This window comes from Myripristis murdjan, chromosome 13 (genome assembly GCF_902150065.1).
Source record: "Myripristis murdjan chromosome 13, fMyrMur1.1, whole genome shotgun sequence".
Classification (NCBI taxonomy): domain Eukaryota; kingdom Metazoa; phylum Chordata; class Actinopteri; order Holocentriformes; family Holocentridae; genus Myripristis; species Myripristis murdjan.
Genome location: NC_043992.1, coordinates 33,501,172 through 33,513,771, shown reverse-complemented (window position 1 = coordinate 33,513,771; position 12,600 = coordinate 33,501,172). Strand labels below are relative to the sequence as shown.

General features: G+C 42.3%; 1 protein-coding gene across 1 annotated transcript; it reads left to right on the top strand.

Moving 5' to 3' along the window:
* The first annotated feature begins 683 nt into the window (after nt 1–683).
* On the top strand, nt 684–12,052 carry tada2a (transcriptional adaptor 2A). Its single transcript, XM_030067403.1, has 15 exons — nt 684–841; nt 2,244–2,350; nt 2,424–2,483; nt 2,598–2,689; nt 3,533–3,690; nt 4,369–4,457; nt 4,684–4,756; nt 4,874–4,937; nt 6,286–6,329; nt 8,255–8,365; nt 8,894–8,965; nt 10,360–10,492; nt 10,936–10,979; nt 11,376–11,455; nt 11,578–12,052. The coding sequence occupies exons 1-15, from the start codon at nt 817–819 to the stop codon at nt 11,761–11,763; spliced, it is 1,338 nt and encodes a 445-aa protein (XP_029923263.1). The 5' UTR covers nt 684–816; the 3' UTR covers nt 11,764–12,052.
* Nucleotides 12,053–12,600: the final 548 nt, after the last annotated feature.

Below are 12,600 nucleotides of genomic sequence, written 5' to 3'. Positions count from 1 at the left end.
GAGAGAGAGAGAGAGAGAGAGAGAGTGTTGCATGTCTGCTTTTGTAACTGGTGCAAGATCGCCACCCTGTGGTGGGATGGAGAATGACTACAGGTCATTGTTTTCTTTGCAGCTCTGCAGTTCATATGACGGACTGTGTTCAGCCAAATTAACCTCAGATTCACAAAGCAATGTTGCGCCAGCGGGCACAAAACATCACATATCTCCGGAATACTTTGACATTAATTTGAAATCCACAAAAAAATAGAGCTTGTTGTAAGACAATCTCTTTACTCCCTGTATCTGAGTGTAATGCTCCTAACCTTGGGACCCACTTACTGGAAACATGGTAGCCCCACTATTATCTTCACCTTTATACATAATGCACACAATTTATTAATACACAAGAAGGACTAATGTACATATTTCTGCAAAATGCACATTTTTTTTTTTTTTTTCAAATTTATAATGCACATATTTTTATATTCAAATTTTTTTTCTATTTCTTATGATTGCACTCATGCTTACAATATGTTCTCTGCAGTGCCTCCTACGCTTTACAAACGCAGCGCCACAGACATGTTGGTCTACAGCTAGACCCATGTAATGTCAGCCTGTGGCTAAAAAGCTTTAATTACACCTGACAGTGTGGCATATTAATCATCTCTGGCTGGAGCGCAAATATTTGGGGTCGACGGGGGCAAAGACCGAACCATCGATCCATCTTCACTCGGCTAGCTTTGTCTTCCTGCGCAGGCTTACTTGTCAAACGTGAACAACAGATTGAAGCTAATACAGCCGTTCTGCTTCCAGCTTTGTTAACCCTGACAAAACCTTATGGACCGCCTGGCATCTTTTGGAAGTAAGTACTAAACATTTCAAAGAGTTAAATGCAACATTTAACATCGCCTGCCGACCTTTGTCTACATTATCTGTGGCTAGCTGCACACATTAGACGCACGCATGCTAGTTAGCGTCACGTTACAGCCTTAAACACAAAATGAAGCTATGCTAACTCACACTGACAGTTTCAGTGTTGCCACGGTAAGCTGGCTAACGTTAGCGTTTACTTTTAGACATAAATCCCTATCAGCCTTACAGCATGTTGTGCCGCTTAAAACTTTAATTTTAGCTCGTTAACACGAATAAACGTGTTGGTGTTTTCAACCCGAGGTAGCCAGCGTGTGCTAACGTCGTTAGCTTAGCCGGCCTTGACAAAGCCACCATTCACATTAATAATTAGTCCAGTAATAATTAGTCCAGTCATTTTATGAAAAAACCTAGGACAAATTGCAAGAGAAGCAAACTCAACTGATTTTGTATCCTCAGTTTGTCCTGAGTGAGGGGAAAAAAGTCCCAAGAAATCCCATTGGTGGAAAGTTTTGAAAATCACCTATTTATGACCACATATTACCAAAAAAACACTGTTTTTAACACACAGGGGAAAGGGGTTCAACATTTTACTTTCAGGTATCACTATAAAAATTCACAAGATTACACACACAAAGACAAGAAAAAAAGTCAATTACAAGTTCTTTGAATTATTCTGTTTACACATGCATATCACACATTATATGATTTGATTTGCGCTCATAAGGAATATAAGGAATTAATGCCAGAAGAGACATTTAAACAGTGAATTAAAAAGTTACTATATATAAAATAACCTTGCATTAAAAGGTTACTATATAACAGTAAATTAAAAGGTTACTATATATATAGTAATCTTTTAATTCACTGTTTAAATATCAGTTCTGGCATTTATTCCTTATATTCCTTATTAGCGCATATCAAATCAGATAATGTGTGATATGCATGTGTAAACAGAATAATTCAAAGAACTTGTAATTGGCTTTTTTTCTTGTCTTTGTGTGTGTAATCATCTTGTCAATTTTTATAGTGATATCTGAAAGTAAAATTTTGAACCCCTTTCCCCTGTGTATTAAAAACAGTGTTTTTTGGTAATTTGTGGTCATAAATAGGTGATTTTCAAAACTTTCCACCAATGGGATTTCTTGGGACTTTTTTCCCCTCACTCAGGACAAACTGAGGATACAAAATCAGTTGAGTTTGCTTCTCTTGCAATTTGTCCTAGGTTTTTTCATAAAATGACTGGACTAATTAAATAATAACTTTGTTTAATTTGTTATGTAACCACTTTTTCAGTTTCCCAAGTTCTCATATATCCTCCACTACACGAACCGTAGTTAGGGAATAAAACTCAACCCTGTGTCTTGATATTACTGATATGTCCTTTATGTCAGATGACCCCTTCGATAAACCTCCGTGCCGGGGCTGCTCGTCTTACCTCACCGAGCCTTACATCAAGTGTGCAGAGTGTGGACCGTCGCCTTTCCTGCTGTGCCTCCAGGTCAGTCCGTCACAGTGGACAGACACCATAACAGCCCCTGTTGATGTTACTGACACAAATGGTTTTGTTGCAGTGTTTCACCAGAGGATTTGAGTACAAGAAGCACCAGAATGATCACAAATATGAAATCATGGTAAGCAAATAAAAGCTCATGTCTCTTGTCCTAACTAGAATAGGCCGACACACACACACACACACACACATGTACATTTTCACCGTGTGTCCTTTCCCTCACCTCCTCATGCAGACGTCAGACTTCCCCGTGCTGGAGCCGGGATGGACGGCGCAGGAGGAGATGGCCCTCCTGGAGGCAGTGATGGACTGCGGCTTTGGGAACTGGTTAGTCTTTTATCGGTCTGTGTTTGCAGGATGAAATGGGCATGGGATGATTGTAGCTGGTCAAGCGCTGCACATGTGATGGTTAATAATATTCAGTGCTTGAATCCTCCAGTGACAGACTGCTGTCCAGATGTTTTATTTAGCACATACTGAAGAAAGACAAAAGTAGATTAAGGGAACTAAATTAAGCAAATGACTCAAAAACATTAAACTGATTCTTTTATTTGTTGAGGAAAGTTATCCGATCTTACATGTTTAGGTGCTGATGTGTTCTCCAAAAGCTGATAGAGTCAGCTGATGATATAAGGTGATGAGATTGGTTGTAGAGGTGTCCAAAAGCGCCTGGTTTAGTGACCAAGTCTGTTCTTTTCAAGAAACACAACAACTGAACACAACAACTCTCACATGACCTCAGAAGAATTTTTATAGAGAAGCACAAACTTGGAAAAGGCTACAAAAGCCTTTCTGAAGACCTGTATGTTCAGCAGTCCACAAGAAGGCAAACTGTCTACAAATGGAGGAAATTCGGGATTTTGGCTGCCCTCCATAGGAGTGGGCATTCTGCAAAGATGACACCAAGAGCACAACATGCTGTCCTGAGAGAGGATTTGGTTTCCTTTATCTAGTTTCAGGATTTTTGTGAAAATCTGACCACATTTTAGCTCATATTTATGTAGAAATATAGAAAATTCCAAAGGGTTCACCAACTCGCAGGCTCCGCTGTACACTCACTATTTTGAAAATGAAATTGAGTTATTCAAAGACCTTGGCAGTTTTCACACACCACGTCTTTCAACTAATCCCGTACACTTCAAATCTAATAATACCTTTTCACTCCTACAGGCAAGATGTGGCATACCAGATGCGCACAAAAAGCAAGGAAGAATGTGAGAGCCACTACATGAAGAACTTCATCAACAACCCGCTTTTTTCCTCCACCTTGCTGAGCCTCCGACAAGCGGAAGAGTCTCGCACTGCAGACAGCGCCATTCCTTTTAAACGTCAGTGCACACATCTTCCACCACCGTCCTGTTCATTTTTTTTAAACCGTTACAAAGGTTATTGGAGGATTAGGGAGTGACAAAATCCTGTCAAGGGGCGGACAGGCATTCATAGCCTTGGATATGTGCTGCCACCCACCCACCCTCATTCCCATCTGCTGTTAATATTTAGCACGATTTCACTATTGAGATGAGGCTTTTAAATTATAGTTAAAAATGTTGATGTTGTGGTGTCCCAGAGCTGCCAGTGAATAGAGATATTGACACAAAAGAGAAATATGCCTTCTGGCCTGAGAGACTCGACAGTTGGGCAGAATCAGTGGGTGAGTCAGGTCTGTGCTAGTTTGCCTCAGTTCTCCATCTGTCGGAGTGTTAAAGTGCTTGGCAAATATCTCACCATGTCCGCCCAGCAAAGCCTAAGATAGACAGCCCAGTGAACATTTTTGCCATTTCCAAGTACAGTTGTAGGTCTTTTAAAACCAAATCTAAGTCAGATTGTTTTTTCCCCCCTGATTTTCATCCTTAAGTAAGAGATTATCTTCATTTTTTTTGAGTTTCTTTGAATTTAATCTAGCTAGTTATTAATTTTAAACATTGCTTTGTGGACTTAAGGCATTATATTTAAGCTGCTGTATGCACACTCACGTTGTAGCGCACATGTTTTTTCTGTCCTCACAGCCACAGACGATCCCCCGAGGCCCACATTTGACTCCGTGCTGTCTCGAGACATGGCTGGATACATGCCGGCCAGAGCCGACTTCATGGAGGTGAGGGGACAACTGTGAGCATTTCTGTGCTACCGTCGAATTTCATTCATTATGTCTAAAAGGCAAAACAATTCAATTTTGATGCATTTATTTGCATATTGAGCTGAGCCTGACTGATTTGATTTTGTTTTACCGTGAATGAAGGTATGAGACGATAAAATAAAATTGACTATGACTTGGATCAAACCAGCATTTTATGACAAGCATCTGTTGCTGTGCTGTCTAGGAGTTTGACAACTATGCTGAATGGGATTTGAAAGACATTGACTTTGTGGACGATGACTCAGACGTCCTCCATGGTGGGTAGAGTCTTTTTTTTTTTTCCTTCTTTCAGAGTAACTGACAGAAAATGGTGTGCATCTGGTCATTTACTCATTTAGCTCATCTTACATTGTGTTTTATATCCTCTTCCTCAGCACTCAAGGTTGCTGTTGTTGATATTTATCATTCAAGATTAAAGGAGCGACAACGCAGAAAGAAGTAAGTCCCTTTTATTCAAATCACATAATGACCCCAGTCTGTCAGTAGATGGCATTGTAAGCTTTCATATGGCTATATGGTTTGAGCTTCATTGGCCATAGCTGTTTGATAGTTTATGATTAATCCAGATTAGTTACTAAATTAAGATTTAGGAAGCCATTTTGAACTCCACCTATACCTTTTCAAGCACGTGAACGTCATACCAACATACTAATAACTTGTAAACAGTAGGTATTATAGGTAAAAATGGTATTGTCAGTCACAGAGAGTTTGAGAGACTGGGGCTCTTCTTGTTTTCTGTATCTCTTTTAAATCTCTCAGTACAAGCCACAGGTGCAGCATGCAAGCTGCTGGAGTTTGTATTAAAATCTTGAGTATTTTTGAAACTGGTATAATTTGTCTCCCATCTGTTAAACATTGCCCAGCTATCTATTTGTAATTTTGCCCAGTTTTAAACTGGCAGCAAAAACAGCATCTTCAGTGCAGTTGACTGCAGGATAGACTTTAGGAAATGCTCGGCAAAACATTGTTCAGCAATAGGCCTGTATACAGCAGAATGCATATAACGTTTTTTTAATCATACCATGAAACACAATTTGTCAAAATTTGCCGGTTTGACTTCAAGGCTGCTAATTAAAAACATATTTAATTTAAAGTTACACTAACAAATTGAATCATTTGTTCGTTTATTGGATGTCCTTTGTGTTCTGGCATACATTGGTCACACATGATTTCCCCATTTAATAAAACATTTTCACAGCTGGTGTTGCTGGAATTGGCTATTTTTTTTGTGTTGTGTATTCTAGTGATGTCAGTCAGTCAGCTGTCTAGCGAAGGCCTCCTGCCCTCGCTCTGCCAAGCTGTCATTCTTGGGCGCATGCATCCAATTCCTGCTCTAATGCATCCATCACTAAATCAGACTTAACGAGTTCCTGCTCCCTGAACTCCGTGGAATGGCATGTCTGGCTGGGGAGGCGTGTGTGTTGTCCAGATCCCCATTTCTGCTGCTTGTAGTCTGTCAAAGTGCTTCCAAGCCAGTGACATGGGCAGAAGACCCTGAGCAGTGACCCCTGAACTATGGAGCGCACTCGGGGATCTCACTAAGAGCTCCTCAGGCGATTTGTCTGGAGAGTCAGACCAGCACAAGTATTCACCTGATTTCACCTAGCTGCTTTTTTACACAGACATATATTTTCAGGTTTTTAAATACTTTAATCAAATAAGACATTTAAGAAATCACTTAATATCATTAAGTACATAGATTAAATTTGTAGATTAAATTAAATTTGTAGAAATATAGTTGTTGCTATCCATGTGGGCACACTGTCTAAATCTCTCTTTCTTTCAGGATTATCCGAGACCACGGACTGATCAACTTGAGGAAATTCCAGAGTGAGTCTTTTGAGAAACATATGGGCTTGGCTGCTACAGAGTTCATAACAGCTCAGAGAGGCATCTGATATCTAACAGCCAGCTTGGCCATGTGTCTGCGTTTCTGTGGATGCACGCAAACAGCTCTGGTGTAATACCACTGTTAACCTTGTGGCCCCTCGGGTGGCTGAAGGGCCGGCGGAGCTCGTATTTACGATCGAGGCTGTGAACAGTCCAAAGGGGCTGCGTGCCAGAGTGTGCCACAGCATAATTGCTTCACTATGAATAGATCCCTATGCACTGAACACTACTGGTCTGCCGGTGGGGGCTTCATGAGGTTTTATTGATCCAACCCCTCGCAGGTTGGATTTCGCCAAGCCCTGTAATGTAATCCTTTCCATCTCGGGTTTATGCTCAGGAGGTCAGGCAACGACGGCTTCCAGGAATGTATTTGTCCAATCAAACCTGTTTTTTTTGTACTTCTGACCGCACAGACCATTGTTATCTCCAGGTGTTGCCCTGTGAAATTGTCTGTGGTTTGGGAGTGGAAGAGTGCTCACCTCATGTTTTATTTATTTATCCTCCAGCCTCCAGTTAGCCCTCCTCCCTTTCCCTTATCTCTCCAGTCTTTCAAGACAAAAGGGAACCCAGAGTAGCTGTGGAGCTGCACTGGTTGTCATGGAGACTGTCAAAGATTGTGTGTGTGTGTGTGTGTTCATGGGTGTGTGTCACACACAATAATGGACGCAGTATCCAAGCTGGGGAGGCTCATAGTGTCATGCCTCGGCAATTGCCAGAGGCAGTTTGACCAACAGCATTATCGTAGTTGCAGGGCAGTAGTGTCTCTGAAGTCGCTCGGGGGCTTGTCACATTAAATGATTCAAATCTGTGTGTTGGTCCAGCACAAGCCTGAACTCCACTAGCGTTGCCTCTTTTGCAATCAGTCGTGTTTTGATGCACCTTAACATGGACGTTTGAGACATAATAAACCTCTTTGATGTTGATTTAGTGTTTGTGCACAGAGCCGTGGGTTTAACATTGAACCCTGCGTTCAGTGTCTACAGTATTTCAAAGAGCATGACTGAAATGATTTCTTAGTGGATGCACCGAGATGGTAGCTGCTAATTAGTGTGTGGATTCAGGAGCCTGATGAAGGAACTTGACCAAAACACACAGAGCCACTCCTTTCACACTCCCATGGTAGCTTTCCTCTTTGGCTTCGACACTTGTCTGTTACTCAGCAACGCCGGTGGAGCTTTGAGACGAGCACAACAAGCCCTTCAGAGCATGTGCTGCTTGAGGGGAGGGGGGGCAGAGCGAGTTAAGTGTTGGTGAATACCCATCAAGGGAGCGTTTACACTGTTACCAATCTCATCGGGGGGGGGGGGCGCTTTTGAGGCAGTGAGGTCACCGGATATTTTATTACATTTTCTCTGCTGTGTGTTCTTGAGCCACTCATATCTGTGCCTAGAAGAGTCACAATATTACGGCGCACCAAGCAGAGTTAATGCTGTAATAATCGAAGCTGTGAAAATAAGGCCCCCTGAGCAAATAATGGATCAGTGAGTCGGGCTGGTGATGAGGACCATGTAAACCCAGCCATCAAATTATGCGCTTATTCCATGTTTCTTGTCAGTTGAGTCTAAATCCACCCTCCATGATGTTGATTATTGCAACTTTAAATAAAAATGATACCTTTTTAATACTGGATCACAGTTTAACACGCCAACCAAAGAAGTCAGCATTCTTTCACTGAATAACTTTTGGAATGAACTGTGGAGGCATAAAGCGGTGATACCCAGCAGTGTAAGAGTTTCCAAGGTTGGATTTTTCCTTTACACGGTCCCCCAAGGCCTGTGCTCATATTCACTGCCTACTCAATTCTCTCTTTCTCTCTCTCTCTCTCTCTCTCTTTCTCCCTCTCATGCTCTCTCTCTCCCTTTCAGTGCTGGAGCGATGTTACCCAAAGGAGGTGCAGGATCTGCATGATGTGATGAGACGATTTGCCAGAGTGGTTGGACCCATTGAACATGACAAGTTCATTGAAACTCATGCATGTGAGTATTTGGCCGTGTCGTCGCAGCGTGAGCACGTGCATAGGCTGTGTGAAAGCCCGATCCTGTCACAAGCAGCGAAAAACACCTCCTGCAACTCCCTCTCGAACCGCCTAGACACTGCAGCTGACAGTCACAAAACATATTTAATTTATTGGGAAAGGTAATTTCATCACCACGATAAGCCTGTCGGATTCGCCCTCGCTCTCGTTGTAGTAGACGGTCTGTATGTTTGTATGTGTCACACAGACATGAGTTTGTTTATGTTTGCTGCACGACTTCATTTTGTTAGGATGAAAGAGTCGACGTTCAGGCGAATGCTGTGCGAAACAGTCTGAGTGACGCAAAGAGTGTTTTATTGTGTCAGAGGCAGCGCTGGGACTGGAGCGTGGGATGCACTGCGCTCTGATATTAGGATGCACACATCTAAAGGGTGGAAGAGTTCAAGTGTTTGTGTGTCTGTCTATAAAGGTTTGTGTTTGTGTGTGTGTGTGCGCTTCTGTAACTGCCACAATTTCTCTCTCCTTCCAGTGGAGTTTGAGCTGAGGAGAGAGATCCGCAGGCTGCAGGAGTACAGGAAAGCAGGGATCAAGTCTTTCTGCAGTGAGTCTACCTTCACCTTTCTCACCCCTCCTGTTCACTAAGGCTCTAACTCAGGGTTGACCGACCTAAGAAAAATATCTAAGCGAGGAAATTAATTCAAATTCAGACTTCAGCTGTGCGGCTGCTTAACTCCTATTTTGGATAGGGCATCCAAATTATTGAAATCAGCCATGTGCATCACAAGCATCTCGAGCTGCCAGGTTTTTTGTCAGTGGATGGGTTTTTGGGATGCGGAGTTTTCAATGCATCTGCCGCGTTCCCTTTTTAAACAAGCGCTTTCCTGCTCCAGAACAAAATTGGCATTCAGGTCTTGGTGACAGTCCATGAGTCATAGTGGAACAAACAAATAGGCTTGTAAATTCAGATGCTTAAAGCTTTGGCTACAGTTTGTAGTCACATGGTACATAAAGGAAAGGAAAACTGAGTCGTCTATTGAGTTGCTGTGTTGTAAAAGTGGCACTTCTCTAGGCCACTGTTGGAATAATGTCAGCGAACAACCGGGGTAGTGAATAAAAACAGAATAAACTTTGTGCAATGTTGTATTTGCTCTCTATTTTGTCTAATGACCCTGTCACTCATCCATGAAGCAGAAAGATGTTTATATTTCTATATTTTCTGTTTCTCAAATAAGTGGATGTTCAGTTATTTGTTTGTTATATCACTATTTGAATATTAATGTCAGTGTTCAGATGAAGAGGGGGAGGGGCTTTGCATAGTGAAGTTACATGTGGCGTGTTATTAAGCACGAATGACCTTGTAGTCCACCGTACTTAGACCATTGCATTGCTCTCTTTGGGCTCCAAATATATATTTTGTTTATGTGAGTATGCTTATGTCGCATGTAGAAAGAAACTTGCCACTTTGTTGTGTAGTCAACATTAAAAGGGCACAAATGGCTGCTGTGGCTGAATTTGTTATCCACCCCCTGTCGCCTTTGATTGGATTTCTTTCTCACAAAATAAAAAATACAGTACTGGGGGCACATTTGAATAGATCAAATGAAATTGAATGAAATGTATTAGGGGAAACTGTTATTGACAAAGTCATATTTTATTGCAAAGTTTGTAGACAGTGGGAAAACTTCCTGGTGGCACAGCAGTGCCTGTGTCCTGTTGGAGATGTATGTGTTTGTTTGGAATGCACTCTCCCATAGCCCAATTTGTTTTTGTTTTTTTTATAGGCAAATTCATTTAGAGTGAATACCCACATATTTGTTTATGAAATGTGATGATCTGAATGTCAAAATAGGTATTCAGGACAGCTCTATTGTTTTCTTACCCTAAATCCATGGGGTATCGTAGTATATTGTCTTATTTTTCAGGTGTTTTTCAGTGCAGTCCAGAAAACTCCCCTGTGATCAATCTTTTGACCTTTCCCCGCGTGTCTGCTGTCAGGTGCTAAGGTGTACGAGCAGGTGAAGCGAGTGCGGGAGGATGAGCGGAGGAAGAGGACCATGCTGTGTGACGTGCTGCAGTACATCCAGGACGGCCGGGCCTGCCAGCAGTGGCTCAGTAAACAGGCTGCAATGTGAGGCCACACTCCCTTTTACCCTCTGTGTAATGCCCTGTCATCCGTCTCTGTCATCGCACTGCACACCAGACACACCGAGATGAAAAGAGCACACGTATGCAGGACTGTCACACCTCTCCACCGCAGCCTGCCCTCCTCACGTGACACTTGTTTTTTTTTGTCTTTTTAAAAGTGCCACTGCTCTTAAATTTTTTTTTTTTTCCACCTATGGTCTTGCCCTTGGGTTTTCCCCAACTTGTGCTAATTATCCCACCTTAGAAAATGGAGTCAATGCGTTGATTAATCCTCTCACTGGACCAGGATCCCAGAGAGCGAGAATAGTGAACAGAGCCTGGACTTGCTGTGTGGATTTGCAGGCGTGTGTGTGTGTGTGTGTGTGTGTGTGTGTGTGTGCACATGTAAGCCAATAGTGAAGATAACACTTTTTCCTCTGATTACAGAGATGCTGGCATCACTCCTGTTGTCACGACGATCACGATGTCAGGTACGGAGTCGCCGTCTTAACTGCCTCCCTCCACCTCTCCCCTCCCCTCCCTGTTCTGTTTTCCTGGCATGGCCCCAGGCGCAGCCACGTTAATGTATTCTCTGAGACGCTCCTCTGTAAATACACTCGAAAAATAGGACCCAACATGCATATTTATCTCTCTCTGTTTTCCCTTTCAAATTTGCTGCCTTTTCCTTAACCTCAAGTGCACAAACGGGGCGCACACTCCCACGCAGCTATATTTACACAATTCGCACACCGTAAATATTTGTTCCCACATCCCTTCCAGCAAAGGGATTAACTGGTTTTTGTCAAGCAGCCATTATGTTATCTGAGGTGTAGACCAACACAGGAGTTGTATGTGTGTTCGCCTGCCATTGAATTCCTGTTTTACAGCAACAGGTAGGCGGAGTGCACCTCCCCTCAACCTGACCGGACTGCCAGGGACGGAGAAGCTCAACGAGCGAGAGAAAGAGGTATCGTTATCCTTTCTCTGTCCCTCAGGGTTCATACAGAGAGACTAAACCAGGACATTGTGTGCTTTTTCTAAATGCCAGCGTGCCTGTGTAACCCCCTCATATTTGTTTTGTGCCTGTAGCTGTGCCAGGTGGTGCGGCTGGTACCGGGGGCCTACCTGGAATATAAGCAGGCCCTGCTTAATGAGTGCAGACGGCAGGGCGGCCTGCGGCTGGCTCAGGCCCGAGCGCTGATCAAGATTGACGTCAACAAGACGCGCAAAATCTACGACTTTTTAATTAAGGAGGGTTACATTTATAAAGCCTAGGACAGCTTGGGATTGTGCTCTTGATGACACGGCTGACCGGGTTGTAGTTACAAGTCTTATTGTTTTCTACTCATGCCGTCGCAGTACAGATGTGTCCCTTTTCTTGTAAGAAGAGTCAGTGTCGGTCCTCTGAAATATTTTAACATTTATAACATCTTTTAGTGTTTTGGAATCTGTTTTACATGTGTTAAAATTGACAAAATCTCTTTGTACAGTGCTTGAAAATCTGTGAAAGTGAAAATGAGGATGTATTTATTTCTCCTGTAGTAAAAACATTTTCTGTAAATTATGTGGACTGTGTTGTTATTTTTACCCTGACCAAATTTGTCCAACCGGGATTTGAAATATTCTTCAAAACAGACCTGGCTTGGATACAGATATCCACAACCGCACAAAATAATATTGCAGATGAGAGAAACAGAGAAGAGCAGAAAATATTGGTCAGTTGGTCAGCTCCCAATTTATTCAACAGCAGCTTTCAAGTTGCACCTTTCAAATATGATGGTTTTCTTCAATGAGATTTTCTTTATCAATCTTAAATTGGGTACAGCGTAAAATACAGTGGTTATTTATTCACAGTTATGCACCTTATTTGCTATCAAAAGCAGAAATACAAGGCTCTGAATCCTGACTATGGGCATGCAGGCATTTTAGAATCAAAATAATTGTATATGTACACAATTTACCCTGGACAACTTTTCAACTTTTGCTATAAACTCTTTAAAAAAGAAAATATTACCATGGATTCCCCCCACCCGACCCACTGATGACTACTGCATGTTTACTTATGACTTTGATGCTACAGATGCACATTATGAATCCCCCACGATGGCAGAG